The following is a 24,558-nucleotide window of genomic DNA, read 5'->3' as shown; positions in this document are numbered from 1 at the left end:
CTTTATACCACAGTGCCATGGCATAGAAGGGGCAAGAGACTATATTTTCAAATAAAATGTTTTTAGCTAACACTATGTAAAAAAAAAAAATAAGGAGTAGGATTGGGAATCTGAGTACTAAGGATAGGCTTTAAAGCAGTTGCTCAGGTTAATGTGATGATTATCTATCTAAAAATGTTCTATGAAAGACTCTGCATAATAGAAAATATTTTAAATTATTTTCACTTTATTTGTTCACAATATCTGCTAGTCCTTAAAACATCATTATGTGTGTAAGTATGTATATGTGCATATACAGATACATATACATTCCTATAGAAATGTAACTCTGAAAGCATTTCAGTCTTACAATTACTACTGGCAGTACACCTACAAAGACGAAGACTCCTTTTCCAGTCGTTTGTTTAGTACATATGAGATTAATACATGAGTTTCTTTTTACCTAAATTGTACACACATTTATCGTTTAGAATTTTTAACTACATTTCAGGGAGCATATTCAAAAAACAAGACTTTTAAAATTTAAGTTACTGCTCTGATGTTTCAAAATTACCTTGTCTGGATCCATCTTTCCTTTGATAAATTCTTGCTTCCAGAACTGCAATGCCTGCTCCAGTGTTAAACCAATGCCCTTCAGGAAGAGCCCATACTGCATTCGGCCTCCATGACGAAGATGGTGATTTTCCCGCAAGGCTTTATGTAACTGACGCATGCAAGGTGGGAAGGATTTGGTAGAAAGCTGCAAGAAAAAACAGTTTTTAGTTATGTGGAAGACGCACCAGGTCCTCCTTAATATTTGTTGTGGTGGCAAATTCAGTCTAATTGGAATAAAAACCATGAGACAGTATTACTATACTACTGTGATTACAGTGTGAGCTTTTTCTTATTAATATTTTTATATTGTTACATGTTAACATGACAGTATTTTGAATACTTTGGGTTAAATAAGATATTTAAATTTATTTCACCTGTTTCTTTTTAAAAAAATTTTTAATTAAACTTTTTCTTTGAGGATAGCTGTAGATTCACATGCAGTTATAAAAAATAATGCAAAGAAATATCATATACCCAGTTCCCCCCAAAGATAAAATCTTGCAAAACTACAGTACATTATCACAAACAGGATATTGACATTGATATAATCCACTGGTCTTATTTGAATTTCCTTGGTGTGTACTCACGCACTTATTTCTTGTGTATGTGTTTAACTTTATGCAATTTTATCACATGTATAGGTTCATTCATCCACCACCACAGTCAAGATACAGAACAGTTCCATCATCACAAGGATTCCTCATGTTTCCCTTTTATAACCACCCCCACCTACCATCTGCCCCCTGCCCTTCCCCAGTTCCCTAAACACTGGCAACCACTAATCTGTTTTTCGTCTCTATAGTTTTGCCATTTCAAGAGTATTATATAATAGAATCATATAGTATGTAATGTTTTGTGACTAGCTTTTTTTACTCAACATAATTTCCTCAAGCTTCATCTAAATTGTATCTGAGTTCATTTCTGTTTTTATACCACAAATTGTTTAACCATTCACTCACTGAAGAACACTTCAGTCGTTTACAGTTTGGTGCTATTTCAAATAAAGCTGGTCATGAACATTCTAGAAGAGGTTTTAATGTGGGCATAAGATTTCATTTCCCTGAGATAAATGTTCAAAAGTACAATTGCTTAGTAGCAGATGAAATTTTAAGATATCTCAAATACAAAAGAGAATTCAAAAATAGGAGAAACTGTTCTCAAAAGGAAAATACAAATAAATGTGTTAAAGAAATCAATAGTTAAAAGGAAAAGCAGTGCAAGTCTTTCATTTAGTGTCAAAAATGAAATATCATTGCCCACTTTTAATTCAACTTTTTCACTTATGGTCTCAAATCTATTCTCTCGGGACTTCCTCAAATCTCCTCCTCCTAAGATTTAAATTCTCACTGTCTCACATATTCCTTGGCAAATTCACTTTGTCTATAAGAAAAAGCATTTCTTACTTTCCTCGACTTTGCTGCTCCCTCTAGTGACCATCCAGTTTCTGCTCTAAATTTTTCCATCCCCAACCTAGTTCATCCATCTATATCCTCCCTTGGCAAGACTGCTGGAAAGCCTTCCAGCTCATCTTCACCTGACCATTTGTTCCTTCATACTGTTACCTGGTTTTGTCTTCTTAAACATGATTCTAATCCAAACAAATCAATGAATGATCAAATCCTTACTATGATTATGCAAGGTTCTCTCTATATCTAATAACTAACTACTTTTCAATTATATATAACAGAACAAATATTAGGTCTTTTGGAAAACAAGATGATAAGACATAACTTTTCCCTTTAATACAGTTAAATAAAGGAAAAAGACACAGTAATTATTATATTCACTATTACATAAGTTAAACTCACCCAATAAATGATATCATGAGGGTTCCAACAAAGACATACACAAATCAGGTGTGATGGAAGCACTGGGACAGGGAGTGGGGGAAAGCCCAGTTTGTTACTGTAACAACATGACTCCTCTGCTCCAGTCAGCTGGGTTATTCACTCTCCCATAAACACACAGTCATATTTTGTACCCTCTCATTTTTCTCACTTTGCTGACCCTGCCTGGTGCACCCTTCCCACTCCCATGCCATCTAGCCAAAGCTGAGCCATTCTTCAAGACCCAATTCAACTTCAACTCTCTTTGGCACATCCCTTGGTTACTTTCTACTCATTCAGTCACAGAATATTGAACACTTACTATGTGTGTAGTTCTGGTGAACCAGCAGTGAACAAAGGAATCAAAAACCCTGTCCTCAAAGAGCTTACATTCTAATGGGAGGAGATGGACAATGAACACAGATATAAAAAAAATAACATCTGATACCAAAGCACTGGGGAAAAAAAATAGAGGAATAGAATTAAGTATGACCAGGAAAGAGGTACTTGAATTTGGGTGGCCAGTGAAGCCACTCTGAGAAGATGGCATTTCAGCTAAGACATATACCTTAAGTCAAATGAAGATCCAGGAGTACTGGTCATATAAAGAGAATGAAAACAGAGATCCTGAGGAGGAATGGACTTGGTATGCTGAGAGACAGCAGAAGGTCCATGTGGCTAGAGCACAGTGAGGGAGCCAGGATGGAGAAGACAAAATTGAAATGATGGGCACATATGGCTTTATAGGCCATAAAATGAGTTTGGACTTTTGCCTAAATATGATGGAAACCCACCAGAGGTTTTGACCAGAAGACCAATATGATCTGATAAACAAAAAGAACTCTGGCTGTTATGTAGTGAAAAGACTATTATGAAAGCAAGAACGGAAGCAGGAAGAATACTCCTGAGGCTTTGGCAGTAGTCCAAATAATAGAAATAAAAAAGATAGAGTACAGGGTTGGCCATAATGAGATAGAAAAGGGATTGTGGAAACTGAGCAAACAAAAGAATTATAAGGCCAGAAGACAGGGTGAATTATCAACATGATCTTGCAGAGGCCAAGAACAGTAACAGGAGTACTGTTAGTGCAAAACACCATTAGGTGGGTGCTAAAATCATCAGTAAATAAGGGTATGGGAGGTAGCAGCAAGAAGGGAGGTATCAGGTGGTATGATATGATCACAAGGGCCTTAAAGGAGCTGGTGCTTTAACAATAGAAGGCAGAGAAACGGTTTGGAAGTTGCAGTTTAGACCAAGGAAGACACTTACCCCCATACCTACACAGAATGTGGGAGGGGGAAGCAGCCTCTACTTGGAGAGGACCACAGGGCAAATACTGTTGAGAAAGCCCGATTTCAGTTAGAAGAAAAATCTAAAGACAACATTTGGAGAAGAGATGCAAATATCAAGGGATATGCAAATGACATGCTGCTGTTAAGATCAGGCAATATAGATACAGAATTAGGAAACAGTCCAAATAAAAATACATCTGTATGCTTAGTACAGGGTCTCAGGCACAGACCCCCAATAGGATCATCATCATAACACTTACTGTAACTCAGCATTATTTAGCTCATTTATTATTTGCTGTGTTGTCTCTCTCCCCTAAATAAAATTCATGAAGGTAGGGACATTTTTTGTTTTCCTTACCTCTGTAACCACAGCACAGTGGCTGGTACATAATTGATAGGCTCAATATAAATTCACTAAATGAATTAATGATTATACTTCTATGTACTCCCACAGTATCCAACCAAGCTCACACTAGCTTGTGAGTGGGAAAATATCTAGCTATAACTAGGAACAGAATTAACCTTCAATTATTCTTATAAACACAAATCATACCGGGGTAGAAATTCTATAAATTAAAAGTATAGCATAGTACACTACTCTTCCACTTTGCTATGGAATCACAAAGTGAAATTAAGCTGAAATAAGGTATGTGTTAATCTAATGGCAACCTAAAGATGGTAGCCTACACTTCGTATTATGAGACACACTATATATCCCCCAAATTTATGTTTTAGTCCTAAGCCCCAGTACCTCAATATGGAGACAGGGCCTTTAAAAAGGGAATGAAGGTTAAATGAGGCCACTGGGGTGGGGCCCTACTCCAATGTGACCAGTGACCTTATAAGAGGAAGAGACAACAGGGACGTATGCAAGCAGTAGAAAAACCACATGAGGACAGCACAAGAAGGCAGCCATCTGTAAGACAAGAAAAATGGCCCCAGAAGAAATCAAACCTGCTGTCACATTGATCTTGGATTTCTAGCTTCCAGACTGTGAGAAAATAAAATTCTGTTGTTTAAGCCACCAGTTCATGGTATTTTGTTATGACAGCCCTATAAACTAATACCCTTAGTATTTTCCATTTCTCATTTATTAAATGTATATGATATTTAAATATAAACACATAAACTCCATTTAGCTATCATAACTTAAAAGAATTCCCTTTTGGAATAATTGATTAAATTCTGTTTTTATCAAAGTACAGATAATTTCCTGATTAAGTTTGGTTTTCTTATGATTTAAAAAAATCATATGTATAGGACATGAGATTTTCTTTAAAAATTATTGGCAATGAAATAACATTCTCTCCCATCTCCTCACGCAAAAATCTTTGGTTGAAGAAATTTTGTGTTTCCTCCATTGACAAAGTTCTAAGTTTAAAAGGATGTGATGCTTACCGAATCAATCTGATCTAAAGAAATCTTTCCAACATTTCCCTGAGTACTGTAATCTTGGCCAGTGTAGGAATTACTAAAAAGAAAAAAGAATAAAATATTAACATGGGATTTGTGAAACACTTTGGATCACTTCAAAGGAATTTTTGATTCTGGTAATGATTAAGTCAGAATAAGAAAACATTTTAGCTATAAACCTTAGCAGAAACATAACCAAGTATTTTAAATGCATTTAATATTCCATTAAATACATTTAAGTAACTTACTCCAAAATAATACAAAAACATAGCAACAGTCTGGATCTCCTGATTCCCAGTCTAGGGCACCTCCATTTCTTAGAAGCATAGAAGCATAGTACAAATTGTTGTTAAAGTTCAAACCTCTACTATTTAATCTTTTTATTAACAGCATGGCAACATAGTAAAAAAGAAAATGGAAATTAAATCAGGAACTATCACTTAATAGTAGTGGGTCCCTGAGCAAGTTACTTGGACTCTGTATCCCAGGTTCCTTATGTCAAATGGAGATAAAATGCCTGCTTTGTAGTATGGATAGGAGGTCTGAATTGAAATCATTTTTGTTAAAGAGCCTGACATACAGTAATCGCTGTTTACTAAAATAAACAATATCTGAATAGCACTTTGCAGTATGCAAAGAGTCTTCATCTATAGCCTCCAATTAGATCCTCATAACCACCCTGAGACAGTGTTTTTATTTTATATTTGACAAATAAGAAAATTGAGGCTCAGAGGAGGTAGACAGTTTTCAGGATCAGAAAGCAAGTCAGCAGTGCAGTGGGAGCTCAAACCTTTTGATCCCTAATTCCCTGTTTCTTCACTATATCATGCCATCATCCTCCCTGTGATAAATTTTCCTGTAGTATTATTTACAAATAATTAGAAAACAATTTGGTATAGTACCACCTAAAGCCATCCACCTTTGTAAGTTTTCATCTCCTTGATATAACACACTACCTATGGCCAACTCCATGAACATAGATTCAGGTGTGACAAAGCAAAAAAACAAACAAACAAACAAACAAAAAAACCCCAAAAACAACCTATGCTAGATTACATAGACAACCACAGTCAAACCAAGATTTATACAGACAGCACAATTAAAGGGAAATCCTGGAGTGAAGTGTCATTACAATCATAAAGAATTCCAGACTTTCTACTTTCTACCTGCTCAGTACAGATTCTTCCTGCTGAACCACATACACACTCAAGATGCTCTGTAGAGGGGATGACGTTTCCATAATCAGCAATGGGTATAGATTATGAGGCAAAACTACAGTACTATCTTGGGATGCTAAAGCTACTAGCTAGGAGACTGTAAGAAGTAAACACACATTTGCCCTCCCCTAGTCCTTGCAGGGCTAGGGCTTGAGAATTACTCTGAAAGCAGGATGGGTAGCATGATATTGAGGGAGACCAGAAGATGCCACCCCAAGATACAAAGGAATGTTGAGCTGAAGATAATTTAATAAGAAGCAGATTTAGGAAAACTCTGCTCTCCCCCTATTTGCCTAAAAAGCAAGACAGATTTGCAAAGACAAAAGGGATCCTACCCCCTTCCACCAGGGAGAACAAAGGTTAATCAGTTAAGACAACTTCAGGCCCTTATTGTCTGGAGATGAAGCCAGAGGAACATGAACAAGCTTTAATAACTAGCCTTTATCTGCCATTTATTTGCCTTCCAACAAGGTGCTGCCCCCAGAGACTCAAAGTCCTTTTCCTTTGTCTTGTCATTCCTCTAAAAATTTACTGTTCTCAGCTGAAGATGCTATATAAACTAGAATTCAAAGCTATCTCTTTGAGAACTCATTCCCTCGTGTCTTCCATGTATGTGTGAAATATACATGTGCAATGTATGGTCTGAATATCTGTCCCCTCCAAAATTCATGTTGAAACTTAATCCCCAATGTGGCAGTATTGAGAGGTGGGGTCTTTAAAGGATGATTGGATCCTGAGGGCTCTGCCCTCTTGAGCAGATTAATCTATTCATGGATTAATGGATTGGAGGGTTAATGAATTAATGAGTTATCACAGCAGGAGAACTGGTGGCTTCATAAGTTGAGGAAGACAGAGCTGAGCTGGCAGGTTAGCATGCTCAGCCCCCTCATCCTATGATCCCCTGCACGGCCTCAGGACTCCTCACAGAATCCCCACCAGCAAGAAGGCTCTCACCAGATGTGCCCCCTCAACCTTGGAATTTCCAGCCTCCATAACTATAAGACATAAGTTCCTTTTCTTTATAAATTACCTAGTTTCATGCATTCAGTTATAAGCAAGAGAAAACAAACTAATACATGTTAATAAACTTCTGTTTGTTACTCTCTTATTAATCCATCTTTGTACTGGGGCCCATTCCAACTAAAAACCTATTGGGGTTGAAGAAAAAAATTATTATTTATCCCTACAATCCCATATTCTGAAACACATCTCCTTGCCTCTGTATTATTTTTCCCTTGAACAACAAATTTCTAATGATATATCACTGGATTCCATACATTCCATTAATTGCAGAACCATGGCATACAAAACTCATGTAAAGTTAAACCAACAGCTGCCATTGAACTTTAATGTTTTACCCTTTGACACAGAGCATAACCAGAGAGTTGTTTCAGTGGAATCCCAAGAATAAAAACATATTTCACTTTCCAATATGTCTCACAGTAGAACAAAGAGGTAGTGTGGAGCAAAGAGAATAGCAGTAGGCTAGTAGTCTGATGACTTCTTCTTGTTTTTTATTTTTCAAATCACTAGTTCTGCAAACTGGGGCAAGTCACTTAACCTTCCTGATGTGCACCATCCTCATTTGTAAAATGGCACTAATAATGTCAGGCCTGTCTAATTAACAGGAGTGTTGGGGAAATCAAATGAAATAATTTGTTCAAAGTGCTAATTAAAATCAGTAATGCATATTCCAGTACACAGAGCAATTGCAGTCTTGACCAGCAAGTGCAGAAATAATAGGATGGTAAGGAAGACAGCACCATCCAGCAGAAGAGCCATCACCCAGCTGGGAGGGACCAGGCCGTGCCATTGACCCCATAAGCCTCTGCTTCTTACTCTATAAGTTGAAGGCGGTGATTTCAATGATCTAACACGATTGTCCAGATCAAATAAATTAACAAATATGAAAGTCCTCTATAAATGGTTAAATGATATATAAACATGATTACAGTTATTGAGTAAATGGGGCCAAATGATTACTATGCCATAAGAAAGTTATTCTCGGCCTAGATTAACGTAGTATACTAAGTATAAAGAGAAGACGTATAAAGAGGACACACATATTTACCTCAATGACAGTATAAAATGCTTGTTCCTTAACACTTTGATAGAATATACAAAAGGGCTAAATTCCAAGGAAGAAAGTAAAAAAGCAAGAGAATGGTAGTAATGATTAATGTGAAGATTTTATTAGATATAAACACCTTCAGAGAGAATATAAGTAAACTGTACAGACATCAAACTTCTAAAAATATTATTAATAGAAAGGAAGAAGGCCACCAGCTCAGTGCTGGCAAGCATGGAACCCATGGGGCGGGGGGTGGGAAAGGGGGAGTAGGCTAGAAATGAAGATGTTAAGCATCAGAATGAGGAATAGGATTTCTCCTCTACTCATCTATGATCAGAAGGGCTTACTTATGTCTTGGTTAGAGGAGTTGATGATAATTAATAAACATCACAGCTATTTAATACATATTTGAACTAGTTATGGATAGATGTACCTGAGGTGGTGTGGCGGGGGCAGGGATTGTTAGAAACAACACAAGAAAGGCAGGTCCTGAGAAAGAAGCCTTGTATCCCACACTCTCCAGGCAATGAAAAACCATGAAAAGATTTGAGGCAAGAACATAATCAGGTTTACACTGGAGAAAGAAAGCAATGTGGAGAAATGACTAGAAAGAGAAAGACTATTACGGTCGGTGTTACATCCAGGCAAGAGAAAGTCAGAGCCTGAAGTAAAGTACTGGCAACAGATGGAGAAAGGAAGGCAACAGATGAACTCAGATTTTCTGGAAAAGAATGGATACACCTTGATGAAGGAGGTAGAAGAGTCAAGAATAACATGTAAATTTCTAGCCCAAATGGCTGAATGCTTCCAAGATACTATTACATTTTCCACGAGATAAAACCTACGTAGCTAAAAAGTAAAACTTCAATTCAGGAATAAACTTTCAAAGAAATTATAAAAATATAAATTTCTTAAGTCGTTAGAATGTTTCCAGGCAGATTGTTTTTTCTCATAATAATGAAATACTGACAGAAGCTCAAGAATCAAGATACAAGAAAAAAGAAACAAATAATGCTTCCATGAAAGAATAAAAATCTTTAAGAACAACTCACATTAGCTCATGAAACTGGGCCTTTGGCTTTTACTTAGAAGCATCAAGGGATGTTTCTCAAGGAGATTCACGACAGAGGAAAAGTAAAGCACCTTTTTACCACATTCAGAGCTCAGTGTCGGCTTTATACCACACTACTTCCAAATGAACACAGCTGCTACATTAATGAATTGTCAAATATGTTTTTATTTTTGAGATTTAAATAAAAGATCAATTTTATGAATGAACATTTCTTAGTGATTATTATAGTGGGGAAACACAAATAGTAATATTAATTTTTAACAGCAAAAACCATTTTTAATTGGTTCAAGATATGTGTGTGTGTCTATAAACACAGGCAAATCCAGCAGAAAATACTGTTTTCTTGTCCTTTTAAAACAATCAGTTTTATTTTGAGAAATACTCTCACCTATGTACATTTTTTAACAAGGGAGATTTAATAGGCATAAAAGCTTTTCTACTCCTAACCTTTCATGAAAGAATAAAGTGAGATGGCACAAATGCCATTTTTTTGGATATAGCAAATCAAAAAACATTTTTATGGGTCACAAAATTCCCTAGGATGAAGGCAAGATGACAATCAGTGGGGATGAGGAATTGGGGAGTAAAGTGGAAGAATTAGAGAATGCAGTCAGAAAATAAGTTTGGAGGCTTAGAAGTATGATGTGATGATCACAAAGAAGTCAAAGGCCTGGTTTTTCAGTATTTTTACCATTTGCAGATTAACAATTCTGTATGCATTAAAATATTCTGAAATTTTCACCAGGTTCATAAAAGTATGTGATTTGAGTTGTAAGGCTGTTGAAGGGGTTTTAAAGTTAGCATGTCAGCCGGGCGTGGTGGCTCACGCCTGTAATCCTAGCACTCTGGGAGGCCGAGGCGGGAGGATCGCTTGAGGTCAGGAGTTCGAGACCAGCCTGAGCAAGACCGAGACCCCCATCTCTACTGAAAAATAGAAAGAAATTAGCCAGACAACTAAAAATATATAGTAAAAATTAGCCAGGCATGGTGGCACATGCCTACCCAGGTACTCCGGAGGCTGAGGCAGGAGGATTGCTTGAGCCCAGGAGTTTGAGGTTGCTGTGAGCTAGGCCGACGCCATAGCACTCTAGCCTGGGCAATAGAGCCAGACTCTGTCTCAAAAAAATAAAAATAAATAAAGTTAGCATGTGATAAGGAGGTGGCATTTTGTTGCAACAAAGTCTTATTATTCTCAGGATCTGGGGAGTTAGCCCCTATCGCATGGACGAGCAGGGACAGAAGCAAAACCAAGGCAACTTCTAAATCGCAGTTTGTGGATGAAGAGGTTAGGTTAGACAAAAAGAGGAGCAAAAGCAAGGGGGGGGGAAAGAGCTGAAATTAGGTAGGTCCTGAGATGTAGGTCTCTAAACAAAGACCATTAAAATAAAAAACAGACTTCACATCCTATTTCCTTTGGTAATGACACAATGCCAAGTCTCCATTTTAATGGAAATTTGAGGCTTTTGTCAAGTTTTTAAAAACCTAACCAGATGCAAAATACCATTTTCTAAGAAAACAGGATTTTGCAATCATGTATAAAAAACTCTTTGCTTAGAAATAATTTGGTGTTTGTTCTTATTTTTTGTTTTGTTTTCAGGTGATGGTCCTAAATTATGTAATCTACTATAAGAGAACTAATGATATACAAAATATGTAAAAAGCATCTTTTTACTTGTAGCATTTGTTCAATAAACTTACATATGACTTAATTAAAACTCGGTCACATCTGAGGAACTTTTTCCTCCCATGTTATCTTGTTCATTAAACTGTAAGAGGTAAGCATGGCTAGTTTTCCAATATAGCTTAAAATCACAGTAAACAGATCATTATAAAGCTAACAGAATTTCAATAATTTATAAGCTGAAAGAAGGTAAGACTTTCAAAATATCCAAAACACATATTTCTAAACGACCCTACTTTTAAATCCAATGAAATCAATCCAATATTGGCGGATGATTGAGAGAGGAAGATAGAATTGAACACATTCACAATGAACTAGAATTTTCCCAAAACACTACCACACAAACATTTAAGGTACAGAATACAAATACCATGGATATACAAAAAGATAAATCTGAAACAGATACGTCTGCACACATCTGATCTGTGAATTATAAGTGAAAGGCAGCCCTACTTCTGGACTTTGTATAAACAACAGAAATTTAAGTCCTGTTCAATGCACCACGAATATCAATATGAGCACTTAGGTACTCAACAGGGAATTGTTTTTGAGTGTTGAAACTGAGAGTTGAAAACAAAAAGCAAAAATTACATGAAAGTGGATTTGTGAGTCTCAAGACAAGATTAGCTGGTTAAGGAAAAAAATGCTGTGGCACTGATCCTTAGCAGAAGATGGATCATCACAGGTCAGCTCCAAGAGTGGTATTCATGAGATCCACGACTGTGACATAAATGCCACCGGGCGTAACTGACAAAATGAGAGGGCAAAAGTTAGCTTTTCCAGAGTGATTACATCTGGGATCATTTTCTCCTTTTCAGACTATAGGTGAAAATTTAAGGGAATAAGCAGGAAGTAGTGGAATAGTTACAACAGTTTAGCGTAGCTGAAACTCCTCTTCATTTGCATAATTTTTCCAAGTCCAGCTTGCCCAAGGCAATCATGGAGGCATAAAAGAACAAGGGAGTAAGCAGAGAAGAGTGATTAAGAGCATAGGTTTCAGAATCCAATCATCATAAGTTTGTATACTCTCACTATCTGGATGACTTTGCAACACTCTCCTAATCGCTTTCAGTTTAATCACTGGTAAAACAGGGATTACAAAAGGGATCACAAAATCACTGCCCTCAAAGAATTGCTGTGAGGATCAAATGAAATGTCCATAGAGTTTACCACAGTATTTTTCACTATAATTGTAATATCAACATCTAGGCCTAAATTTATTACACTTAGACATTTTGGATATGGCTTTTCTCTATTCTTAACATTCACCAATTTTTTCCTATGAATACTAGGGAAAAAAATAATTTCTTTCCTACCTTCTTTATATTTACCACATAAAATATTTAACTTTGAAGTAGATGAATTTTGATGTCCTTGAATAACCTAATATCTGGAAGGTTTTGTGAGTCTATCCTTATAGCCTATACTTACAGCTTTAGGAAGTTTCCCATGGACAAAAATTCAACCTTAAACACTGGAGATTTAAATGGAATCCAATTTTGTCAAGCAGCACTGTTCAACATAGGATCCACTAGCCAAATGTGACTATTGAGCGCTTGAAACGTAGCTCAGCCTAAATTGAGATGTTCAGTTAAGTATAAAGTACACACTGGATTTCAAAGACTTAGTATGAAAAACTAATGTAAAATATTTCATTAATAATTTTTCATATCAATTACATGTTAAAATATTCTGAATATGAGTTAAATAAGACATGTTATTAAAATCAGTATCAGCCCAGGCGTGGTGGCTCACGCCTGTAATCCTAGCACTCTGGGAGGCCTAGGCAGGAGGATCACTTGAGGTAAGGAGTTCAAGACCAGCCTGACAAGAGCGAGAGCCTCATCTCTACTAAAAAATAGAAAGAAATTAGCTGGACAACTAAAAACATACAGAAACGGAAGGATTGCTTAAGCCCAGGAGTTTGAGGTTGCTGTGAGCTATGTTGATGCCACGGCACTCTAGCCTGGGCAACAGAGCGAGACTCTGTCTCCAAAAAAAAAAAAAAAATTAATATCACTTAAGTAATTTTAAATTACACATGTGGCTCACATTTATTGTTCTCATTATGATTCTACTGGACAATACTGTTGTACAGTGGGGACACAATGACATGAGACAATCAAATGATTCTCTAGAGGACTAGGTAGAACTGTAGAATAGACAACAGACCTACCCTGACTTCTAGTTGCCAAATTAAGATTAATCTCTGTCAGTCACAAGCAGAATGTAAGCTGCAACTGGGTAAGCTAAAGGAAGTAGTTCAAGTCTGCTGTAAATGCGCTTGTTTTTACAACATTTTACTTGGGAATCAACTTTCTAAATGTAAGCCATAGTTTGCCATTAGGGAAACAATATTCAATTCTGATTAGTTTGGAGGTAATCTGAATTGTTTCTTTGGGGACAAATAAGGCTGGGACACATTTCTATTTGGGAATCTTTGGGGCTGCATGGCCTACCTCAGCACCTAATTGCAACTGTCCATTCTTCTCTCATTCCTCAGAAGCCAGGCTAGGCAGGATGTGAATGTGGATTACAGCAAGATCCTAAAGCACAGTGGAAAGATTTCTTCTACCACCCTCAGGGAGTGCCTCTCTGCCCTCCCTGCCCACCAACAGATAGAGAATCTGAGGTTCATAAAACAATAACATATAAAACATATTTCCTTTCTTTGTCAAGCATTTCCCAGTACTCTCAAACCTAAAAAGGTTAACACTATTTACTCGTTTCTATCTGGCAGGCTATAGTTTATCATATTTTTAAAACTGGCATAAAATAAAAAAGCGGTGAAGAAAACATCACAAGTAATCAAAACTGATCTCTGCATCGAGGAAACATATTTATTTGGACCATTAAAAAGTAAGCTAATACATCTTTCAAAATGAACTATAATCCCCTACATCATTCTATAAAAGTACACCACGTTCCAATACAACCTTTTCACATAAAGCCAAGTGTAATCATTGCACAAATGGAAAAACAATTTCAGGAAGAGGAAACAAATGTTTCCGTACATTACCCATGTATCTATTTTTGCAATCACAATTTTACCCACTTTGGACATTAAAAAAAAATACTCTGTCTACATAAACTAGGCCATTCAGACATTTAGAAAGCACAATCCCCGCAGTTTGGATTTGTTGGGTGGGTAGGAAATCAAGGGAGCTAAAGTTACAATGTATCATTTCCTGCTGCCAGGATATCACACGAAAATTCACTCAACAGCTGTCACCACTGAAATTGAAATGAAGTTTTTTTCCCCCAGCTAAATCCCTAGTAAATGGTATCCAACTTGTAGTAGCCCAGGTGATTTTTTCCTGCAGTTATCACAAATGAGAACACAATCAATAAAATTCTGTTTTAAATTGGCCGAATGTAAATTATTTTTCCACAAGCATGAATTTTACTCAATTTTGTTTAAAAACAAGATCTCCCCAGAAAGCTACCAGCAGACAATATGTAGTATAATGATCTATATTTCTGTATAACTGGGAGAAATTATATGATTCCAAGAGTTTCACATAGCCATAAAAATCAGGACCACATGGGTTTTTCATATTGGGTAAGAACTATAAATAGTACAAACTGCTACTGTAAGTTGGCCTTATCTTTCCCCAGATGGCCCATATTTTCCTATTTATTCTAACTTATAATCTCAATAATCCAATGAACTACATACAAGAGAACTGAAAGTTGCATCTCATATTTCTACCAAAAATAGCTGTACCTTACATTTGTCGAGTCATCAAACTGTACCTTAAAATGGGTGGATTTCTTTGTATATAAATTATACAATAAAATTGATTTTAAAAGTAAAATATTAATATACACACATACACCCCTATAATATGTATGTAGATATTTTCACCATATATATTTAGGGCCCCGAACAAATATCTCTATTTTCATGAGTAAATTTTTTACATTCTTTTATTCTGTATTCTTAGTGTATATTCTTGTAATATAATGAACCCTAATAGAAGCTGTTTCGTTTCTGGCTTGGGCACAGGATAGTCAAATGATTGCAGTAAAGAAAGGATGCCTAAGAGGGTAGTAATGAAAATGTGAGGGACTGAGGGAATACAGTTCAAACATCCAGCAGAATTAATACATTAAAATGATGGACAACATCTTTCCTTTCCTCTGCTAATAATTTACAGAGTGTGGAATCCTTCTGAGAGTGGCTATCACATGTTTATGGCATTCTAAGATTACCCCCTCACGTTTGCTCCCCAATAGAGGACCAGGGACACAGTTTGGGGAGTTTTCGTATAAGGAGAAGGGATGATAGGGATAGCTAATGAGGACTATTAATATAAGCCACAGTCCAGCAATCCCATTACATACCTCCCCCATATGCCCCTTTAGTCTTAAACAGCCAATGATGGTGTCTTATAATGTTTAAGGGTTTCGTTTCATGGATAAAAAGAGTGAGGTATATAATAGCCTTGATTTTGTTCTTTTTAAAATACAAGTCTTCAACATTTGAATAAGTCACCGGAGGAAAACATATGGGCGGGGGCAGGGGGGTGGTCTTCTCTTCTGAGATCATGTAGAGGAACAGAAAGTGCTCTTGGACCTCCATCATTAGTTCCCGATTCCATGAAGAATGCCAAGTCCCACAACAAAAGACAAAAACAGCACTAGACTTCTACAAGGGAAAGGAGCATTTCTTTATCAGAGTTTTCCCTTGGAAATGAAGAAAATCCATTAGCTTTTTGTCCAAATTACCATCTCATTCAGTCTCAACATTTAGCAACTTGAAAAACTGAATTAAAGGTAAAATGTTTCAACTGAAAGTGTTTTCTATCATTCACTTCACTTACCCATTCATTCATTTATTCATTCATTCAAGTGTTTACTGAGGTACTATTAATGCTAGCCATTGTTATAAGTAATGAAGAGACAGCAGGAAAGAAGATGGACAAATTCCTTCTCATGGAGTTTACATTCTAGGCAAATAAACATCAAACAAACAAATAAATAAAAATGATCATTTTAGTCAGTGGAGTTGCTATGAAGAAAACATAGAGAGATAATATTATAAAGCACTTGGGGGGAGTGACTTTAAATTGGGTGATTAGGGGCAGCCCTCAGTCTAAGAAGACACACTGCTATACACGTTTGATGGCTGTTCCTAGTAGCCACCTTTAGATTGTATGTATGCAGTAAGTCAAGAACCAAGGTAGCTCTATTAGAAGTGGGCTTTTCTATTTCATTTTTTATTATCTTTTAGACCACTACTTTCTAAGCAGCAATTTGAAACAACTGAGAGGGCGTTAAACTTTTGGTGAGACTTGGTAATCTGTCTTTCCTCGGCCCAATTTTTCATATTTTGTTTTGTTATTACCCTGAATGAATAAAAGTTAATTGGTTCTGGAATGCCAGGTGGTGTTCTTAGGTTAACATTTACACGCACAAGACTTCCAGAGGCCACTGTGGCATCAGTCTACTTTCTGAGCCATCTACTCAAAAAGATCCAGAACAGGAATCACAGCTTGCCCACTGGGCAGTTTCAAGTATTCCTCTTCTATGGAGTCCCTGCTACAGTTCTGCAAAGGTGGGCAGCTCAGGTGCAAAGAGGCAAATTCCACACCAGCAGGTATGAGAGCAGCCCTGACTTAGGAGCCTCATATCCTTCAGTAGCCACATTTTCTTATAATAACTCTGCAGGTACAGCTTTTCCAGGGCCACCAGGTTTGGAACTCTAGGCCCCGATATTATGATTTTTTAAAAATAAGTCATTATTTAAATGTACATCAAATGTGATATGGAACTACACTGTCCAATACAGTAACCATTACTTACAACTGGTTATTGAAATTTAAATTTAGAATTCAGTTTTTCAGTCGCACTAGCCATGTTTCAAGCACTCAACAGCTATACTGGCTACTGGATTAAATAGCGTTAAGTATAGAACATCTCCATCATCACAGAAAGTTCTGTTACGTAGCACTTAACAAGGTAATTTTTAGTTGCTAATATACCACAGTAACAATGTGAGATTACAATGCTTTCTGTGGTTTTTTAAGAAAGTTATTTCCCATAACATTATTATCATTTTGTACTTTGTTAGTGCGTTATGACTAACACAGTATAAAACAAATAATTTTCTTTATTACTTAATAGAAGGCAATCAATGTTTTAAAGAAACCCAGTGAGTGAAGAATAGGAAATTTCAGAGCTGCAAAAAAGCATAAGAAATCATGAAGTTTACTTTCCAGGAAGACCACCAGCATTAACAATTTCTGAGAAATCTTGGAGTCACAGGGCTAAAAGAAATCTAAAATGTCTAGTTGAGGCTAAGCTATAAGAGCACTGTGACATGCAAAGTTTTGTTATTTCCATAATGCTGTGCGCTCCCATGGACTCACATATCTCCACTATGCCAGCAGTCATCACGATGTACTGTAATTACTGTAGTTAAAATTCTCTTTTTTCTAATAAATACTAAGTCCTAAAAAGGTAGAAATAAATACATATCCCTAGAGCCTAACACCATGCCAGGCACCTAGTAAGTTCCCTTAATGTGTTCAATAAACAATAAATAAAACAAACTCTTAGAATACTAAAAGGTGTATGAGCATGTATTACTAAATAGCTGTCACACCAAGTACTGCCTTAAGTCGCAGCCACTATGTACAACCACATTACAAAGTCTACTATTGACAAAGGTACGTATTTGCCTTGGTTAGGTAGCTGGTTGATGAGGCAGGAAAGAATTTTTTATCTTCTTTCTATATCATTAAAAAGAAAATCAGTAACTTATTTATATTGCTGTTATTATTTTTTAACCCTTTTTCCAACTTGAAGACATGTTAACTAGCAAAGTAAATCAACTGCAAAACCCCAGGAAACTTTAGTATTCTGTATAAATTAAGAGTGATGAATTACTTGTAAAACTGATGAAAAGTGATGCAAAAAACTGTTTTCACCCTTCACTCCCACCCCCAAAGAAAAGCCCCACTGTAACAGGCTAAATTGATGGCCTTCCAAATACGTCCATACCCTAATCCCTGGAACCTGTGATGGCAAAAGGGGCTTCGCACATATAATTAAGGTTAAGGCATTAATTAATGAAGACATTATCCTGGATATCCCTGTGGTCTGATCTAATACCATGGGCCCTTAAAAGCAGAAATCTTTCTCAGGTTGGAGGCAGAGTGATGCAGCAGCAGGACAAGTTAGAGATGTGTGAAGAATGGGAAGGTTCTGAGATAGGTCCCATGCACAGGGACCACAGAGGCCTCTAGGAGCTCCTGGAAAGCATGAGAAGGAAGGTAGGCAGCTGTAGGAACAAAGACCAGGCCCCAGCTGACAGCCAGCATGAAAAAGAGGATCCCCGTAGTACAACTGCAAAGAACTAAACTTGGCCAATAACATAAATAAGCTTGGAAGCAGATTCTTCCCCCAGAGCCTGTGGTAAGGGAACACAACCCCTGCTGACACCTTGATTTTGGCCTGATGAGACCTACGTCCGATTTCTAATTATAGAACTGTGAGATAATAAATGGGCATTGTTTTAATCCACTAGATTTGTGGTTGTTATGGCTGCAAGAGAAAACGAATACACTCACCACTTTTTATTTTACCCATACACAAAATGCTAGCGTTATTTCTAAATACCAAGGATATTTATACACACATGTATTTATTATACTTATACACAGACATAATAACACGTGTGTGTGTGATTTTTTAAATTATAAAGGACAGTTTGATAAGATGGCTACAAAGGTTCAAATCTAGACACACTAATAAGGTTTAGAATTCAGCTTCCTGAATTCCGATTTTTTCCAAGTCACTGGTTTACTTGTTAAGAACTCTGCCACTTTCTCACCTGGGCAACACGACAACTTTAGACTAATGAACTCTCCTGTATCTGCAAAGCTATACACCACCTAGTTTGCTGCTGTTCTTTGTTCTTATCTCCATCTGCTGGAAGACATCTATGCTTCAATGCCTTCTTCACAAAGTTATTACAGCATTTCTTTTCCCCAGTTTACTTTGCCTGATTGCATAAAAATTGCTTACATTCTACAATTTTAATTCACAGGTTTATTCAACCAAAAAAATCTAAATATCCAATCAAATGGGAATGGTTAACTAAAAATAGATATATCTACCCCTGATTGAATATTATACAGACATTTAAAATTAGAGTCATGAAAAGCAATTTTCTACTACCTTACATAGTTATGACTTATTAAGTGAAAGAATTTTTAAGAAGTTTGATCACTTTAACTATAATTACATAAAAATATGCATAGAGATTACAACAAAAGCTTGGCAGGTATGTGCATGGTTCAGTGGTACAATTCTCGCCTGTTATGAAAGAGGCCTGGATTTGACTCCTGGCCATGTAGCCGAAAAAAGAAAAAGGGGGAAAAAAAGCTTAATAGTGGTTGTATTAGGGAGGTAGGATTTCTTTTTTTCTTCCAAATTTTATATTTTGTGATTATATATTTTACCGAAAACATTAAATAACATTACATTTGTAACATAATCCATATTGTCTCTCATAGGACTTTCTCTTTACTACCTACTTGACTAAGCTGCAGCAAATATTCCAGTGCAGCCTCGGGAGTGTGTGTGGATGGGTATGTGTTTATAAATTTTGGTCCTCTTTCTCCGTGAAAAAATAAACTTCCTGAGTTAAGGGAGCACATCTCTTAGCTCCTTTGCATATAATCAGAGTATCTATTACATAATAGTGCCCTGAACACAATGGGCTGATTCTAACAAAATGCTCGACAAGTACATCTCTAAGAAGGCATGAATACTTTCCATACAGACATGAAAAAAATTATTATGAAAAAAAAATTATAATTCGAAGGTGATAAATAGTGGAAAAGAACATATTCTAATTTACTAATATCTTACTCGGCACCTGGCAAACCTTCACAATAATCACTGAACTAAAAGCTTGTGCTGCTGCATGTAGAGAAGGAAATAAACAGTGCCAGAGACTGGGAACAGGTGACGAGAACAGAGCTAACAAACAACTGAAGCATGTGGCCCATGTTAATGAGGCTTTCATTTCCGCCCTCAATTGATGGAAGCCCCTATCTACTAAACCATTTTCTAGCATTTATTTTCATATTTACCTCAATAGACACATGAATGCCCACACAATTTTCTAATTTCAAAATGAGTGCTAATTTAAAAAGAAAACACTGAGAACTGTACGACTATGGATGCTAGGAAAAGTTTTCTTACAGAGGTTGCATGTCTGATATAAAATTTGTGACAGCATATTCTTTAGAGGAATAAACAGAAACATGCACATATTAACCAAATGTACTGCATTAGGAAAAGGAAATTTACAAAAGTAGCCTATAATAATACCAACTGAAGGAACATGCTTACAATATTTTGACGATTTTAAAATAAAGGTCATTATAAACACCTACTTACAAATTGAGGATGCATTACAAGTTAATCCATGTGATACAGTCTAAGTATTTACTGTAAGCAATACTTCTCTTTGCTAGCTTGTTTTACCTTTAGTTGATTTCTAATTGTGCTGAAACATGCTACTAAAACGAGGAGAAAAAGTATAACAAATACATGTTATTCTTTAATTAAGGACAAAATATTAAATAAGAGCAACTATTAAGGTGATTTATAATATGCTGGACCCCATTCACTTCATATGTTGAAGTAAAGGGATGAGGGAGGAAGATGCATACACTGTGGAGAGACAGGCATTATTTTTAAGGGAAAAAACAATCTTAGCCACACAATTAAAGTTATCAAGTTATCACATGTAGAATATGGGCTGCAAGTTTTCCTCTCTAGGCTCATCTGTCTATACTTTACATTTATAAGTGAGACAACAAATAAAAATAATAATCTTTAACATATACTCTTGCTAGCCTAGTATCATTTTATAAATATTATCCCATGAGTACCATCATTAGGATAGTAAAGGTACTTATTTACAGTAAACTTACATTGATAGAACATATCCCAAGACCTTTATACATCTCCAAACTAAAAAATCAGTACACTATATAATTCACCCTAGAAAACACAATGACATATAACTATGAGGATAACAGGAAAGTCACAATGAGATGCAGGCTCACTACGTAATGTATCTAATGCTATGAGATTTGGGGAAAGCAGAAATAATGATTTATACAAATTCTCTCCAGCATTCTGGAACTTACATTCTTTTGTAAGTCCAAGCAAGTTTATTTCCTCCAACTGAAGAGGTCCTAGAATGGATTTTGAAAAATTGTAAAGTCTTATGAAATAATTCATTCACCTCTTTTGAGAGGAGGGAAGGGCAATAGTTTTCATTAGAAAAATCAGATTTTCCTAACAAGAACTTCCTGAGGCTCCATCGCCAATGTTTAAAACAGGGATAATGATACACAACCATGTACCGCCCTCATTGGGTTGTTCTGAGTATGAACCAAAAAGCTAGGTTGGAAAGTACTTTGTAAACTCCAACCAGCGATTTCTTGGTCCCATCCCCTCCTACCCTTCTACCCTTGCTCCTTCCATTATTCCCTTTTATTCCCATAGTCCTCATTTCCCCCTTAACCTGTAAATATGCTCATCTTTCCAATCTTAAGTAAAAATAAAACACATTCTTTAACCATGAAGCTCATGGATGAAGTCTTCTTCCCTTCCCTGCCCTTAGAATTAAGTTCTATCAAGAGGAGCCCACTCACTATATCTCCACAGCTTCATTTCTCATGTGTTTCTTGTCTCCTCACAGGACTCAGAATCGCACCCCTACCATTACAATGTCGAGGCTAAGCCTCCAGTGGCACCCTGATGCCTAATCCAGCTGGCATTGTGTAGTTCTGACCTGACTTCCCTAGAGCTTTTTACAGCATTTGCCATCTCTTTTTGAAATCTTTCCCTTAGCATCTTTGATGCCACTATCCTTTTGTTGTGTTCCCTTTTCATTCAAGATTCCTCTCTGGTATTTTTAATGGTTTCTCTCTTAATTCATCACCCACCTCTCCCCCACTGCCTGTCACAAGTCACTTAAACACTGATATTCTGTGGGTTCCGTTCGGGGCCATTTCTCCTTTTTTTTGTCTCTCTATACTCTCTCCCTAAGTGATTTCAGCCATTCTCCTGATTTTAACCACTGCCTACACAGTGATGATTAGCAAATGTCTCCCTGGTATAAATCTCACTCTTCCACTACTTACTAAATATTCCCCACATTTGTTCCACAGGCATCTTGAGCTTAAAATTGCTGAAACTACTGAAACCATCTAAGCAACCATATTCATTTCCTAATCCCCTTGTCTTCCTTGCTTTATTCTCCTTCTTAGTTAATGGAACCTCGTTCTCCAAGTGAGATTAAAGTTCAGTCTAATCTGAGTACCCACTGAGAGCCACTACTGTGCTAGAATGCATGGAAACCAAAACAAGTAAATCATGGCCTCATTATTTAAGGAAATAATCCCATGTGGGAGACAGTTCAATAAAATATGTACTTTGTGTTTAATTCTGACTGAAAGTTTACAAATTTTGTAACTTATTCAAGTACCTCTCAAATGAAATCAAACCTGTTAACTCTTTGAGAACAGAGATTGTGTCTTATTTTTTCTATTCCAGGCACATAACTGGTTGTCAGTAACTGATGAGTGGATGGATGCTACTAATGAATAATAATAAACTGGTACTGCCAGAAGACACTGAAGCAAAATGTTTTTCTGTGCTTAATTTAACTTTTAACTAGAGAACTGGATTTAACTAAGAAAATCTGGACATATCACTTGTGCATTCTCAAAATAATATATATTGTTAAGCAATATTCTAGATTATTAGGTTGGCAAAGTGTCATGCTAATTCTCCTTGAGAGTGTAAGTCCTGTAAAATTATTTGAGAATTTCTCTGTATTGCTAAATTCAATTTTTTTGTTCTTTCAGTCAGACCTATGGCTGAGCTATTTCAAGTTTTACAGGTATTTGTATCATCCTTCCAAATTAGTTTTATTGAAAAATTTAATTAAAATGCTATTCATCATTCCTCTTTCATCATTAGAGGCACTAAACAAAATGAGACCTAATAATGATCTCAGTCACAACCTCCTAATGTCCATAACCCTCTAACTAACATTTAAATTACATAGTTCATGCAAATCAATAATTATTTTTCCTAACAAGATTATCACTAGAATCTCTCAAACCAAACAATATTCTTTCCTATTTTGGCCTAAGCAAAAGGAAAACAGAAGAAAAACACTACATCTAGACAGCCGAAAGAGACAATTCAATATGTTTCAAAGGAAAATCACAAGGTTACTTTGTAGAACAGGAAGTGTCAAACTATGCACATCAGCTGCCACCCTACATACAGGTGTCTCTGACATGGTAATAAAATGAGAAACCATTTGGTTTAATAATAATAAAAAAGCAACATCAGTTGGTGCATATTACATGTAGCATCTAGCCGTGGTTGCCTAGCAACCAGTCATGGGTGAACTGCACAGAGAATAAAAGCCCTAAACGAATGTACAGTTTGTGCAAGTTTCAAGGACTCGAAGAGAGGTGTCAGTAGCTAATCTAAATTCTAGCTGGCAATTACCATACTGAGATGGAGGAAGGAAAATCCATCATTATCTCACAGAATCAACTGTGAGATTAACTAGAGTTGAGATTCCACCCTTTAGGTTTATACCTTTTGAACCAGTAGTTTTTTAGGGAAAAAAAACTGTGACAATATGATTTATAAATTACAAAAACCTTATACAGAAATAAACAACAAAATATCACTAATATAACTTGCATTCATTCAATCTACAAAATATATAAACAAATACCTATCATGCACTAGATACAGTCCCAGCTACTGGAAATACAAATAAGAAAGTCAAAGTCACTTCATAAGCTCTCAAGTAGTTCACACTACAATGGAGAAATCAGACAGTAAACAAACAATACCATACATTCTGTAATACAGAGATAGACATGGGATATTATGAAAACATCTATAAAAGGTATCCAATTCAGGCTGGTGGGGAGGGACCTGAATGGTCAGGGAAAATTTATCAGAGGAGCTAACACTTGAGCCAAGTCTTAAAGGACAAGCAAAAGTTAGTCATGTTATAGGAGATGGGGAGAATACAAAAATATATTTTATCTATATTTGGACATATAAAAACACATGAGCATATTTACATACATTTTAGATATATTTTAAATGTATATTTTAAAATATATGATATATATTTATATTAAATACATTTAAATATTTATTTTAAAATTAAATTTTAAAATTATTTAGATGTAAGCATGTATATATATTTAAAATACATACACACACACACACATCAAAAACAGAAGTGGCAGAAGGAAAAATATTTGCAAGGACGTAGAAGCAAGCAAGCATTAGAGGAACTTCATGGCATTTAGTGAA

At 36.2% G+C, this 24,558-nt stretch overlaps 1 protein-coding gene across 1 annotated transcript in view; it reads right to left on the bottom strand.

The window, feature by feature from the left end:
* PRIM2 (DNA primase subunit 2) overlaps positions 1-24,558 on the bottom strand; it is a 269,780-nt gene that overhangs the window by 90,451 nt on the left and 154,771 nt on the right. The window contains exons 9-10 of the mRNA XM_045543797.1: positions 5,111-5,183; positions 554-739 (exon numbers count right to left, since the gene is read on the bottom strand). Of these exons, the coding sequence (XP_045399753.1) occupies positions 554-739; positions 5,111-5,183 (259 nt within the window). The remainder of the gene's footprint in view (positions 1-553; positions 740-5,110; positions 5,184-24,558) is intronic.

The sequence above is a fragment of the Lemur catta genome, chromosome 2 (genome assembly GCF_020740605.2).
Source record: "Lemur catta isolate mLemCat1 chromosome 2, mLemCat1.pri, whole genome shotgun sequence".
NCBI classification, from domain to species: Eukaryota; Metazoa; Chordata; class Mammalia; order Primates; family Lemuridae; genus Lemur; species Lemur catta.
This window is presented reverse-complemented; position numbering and strand designations above follow the sequence as displayed.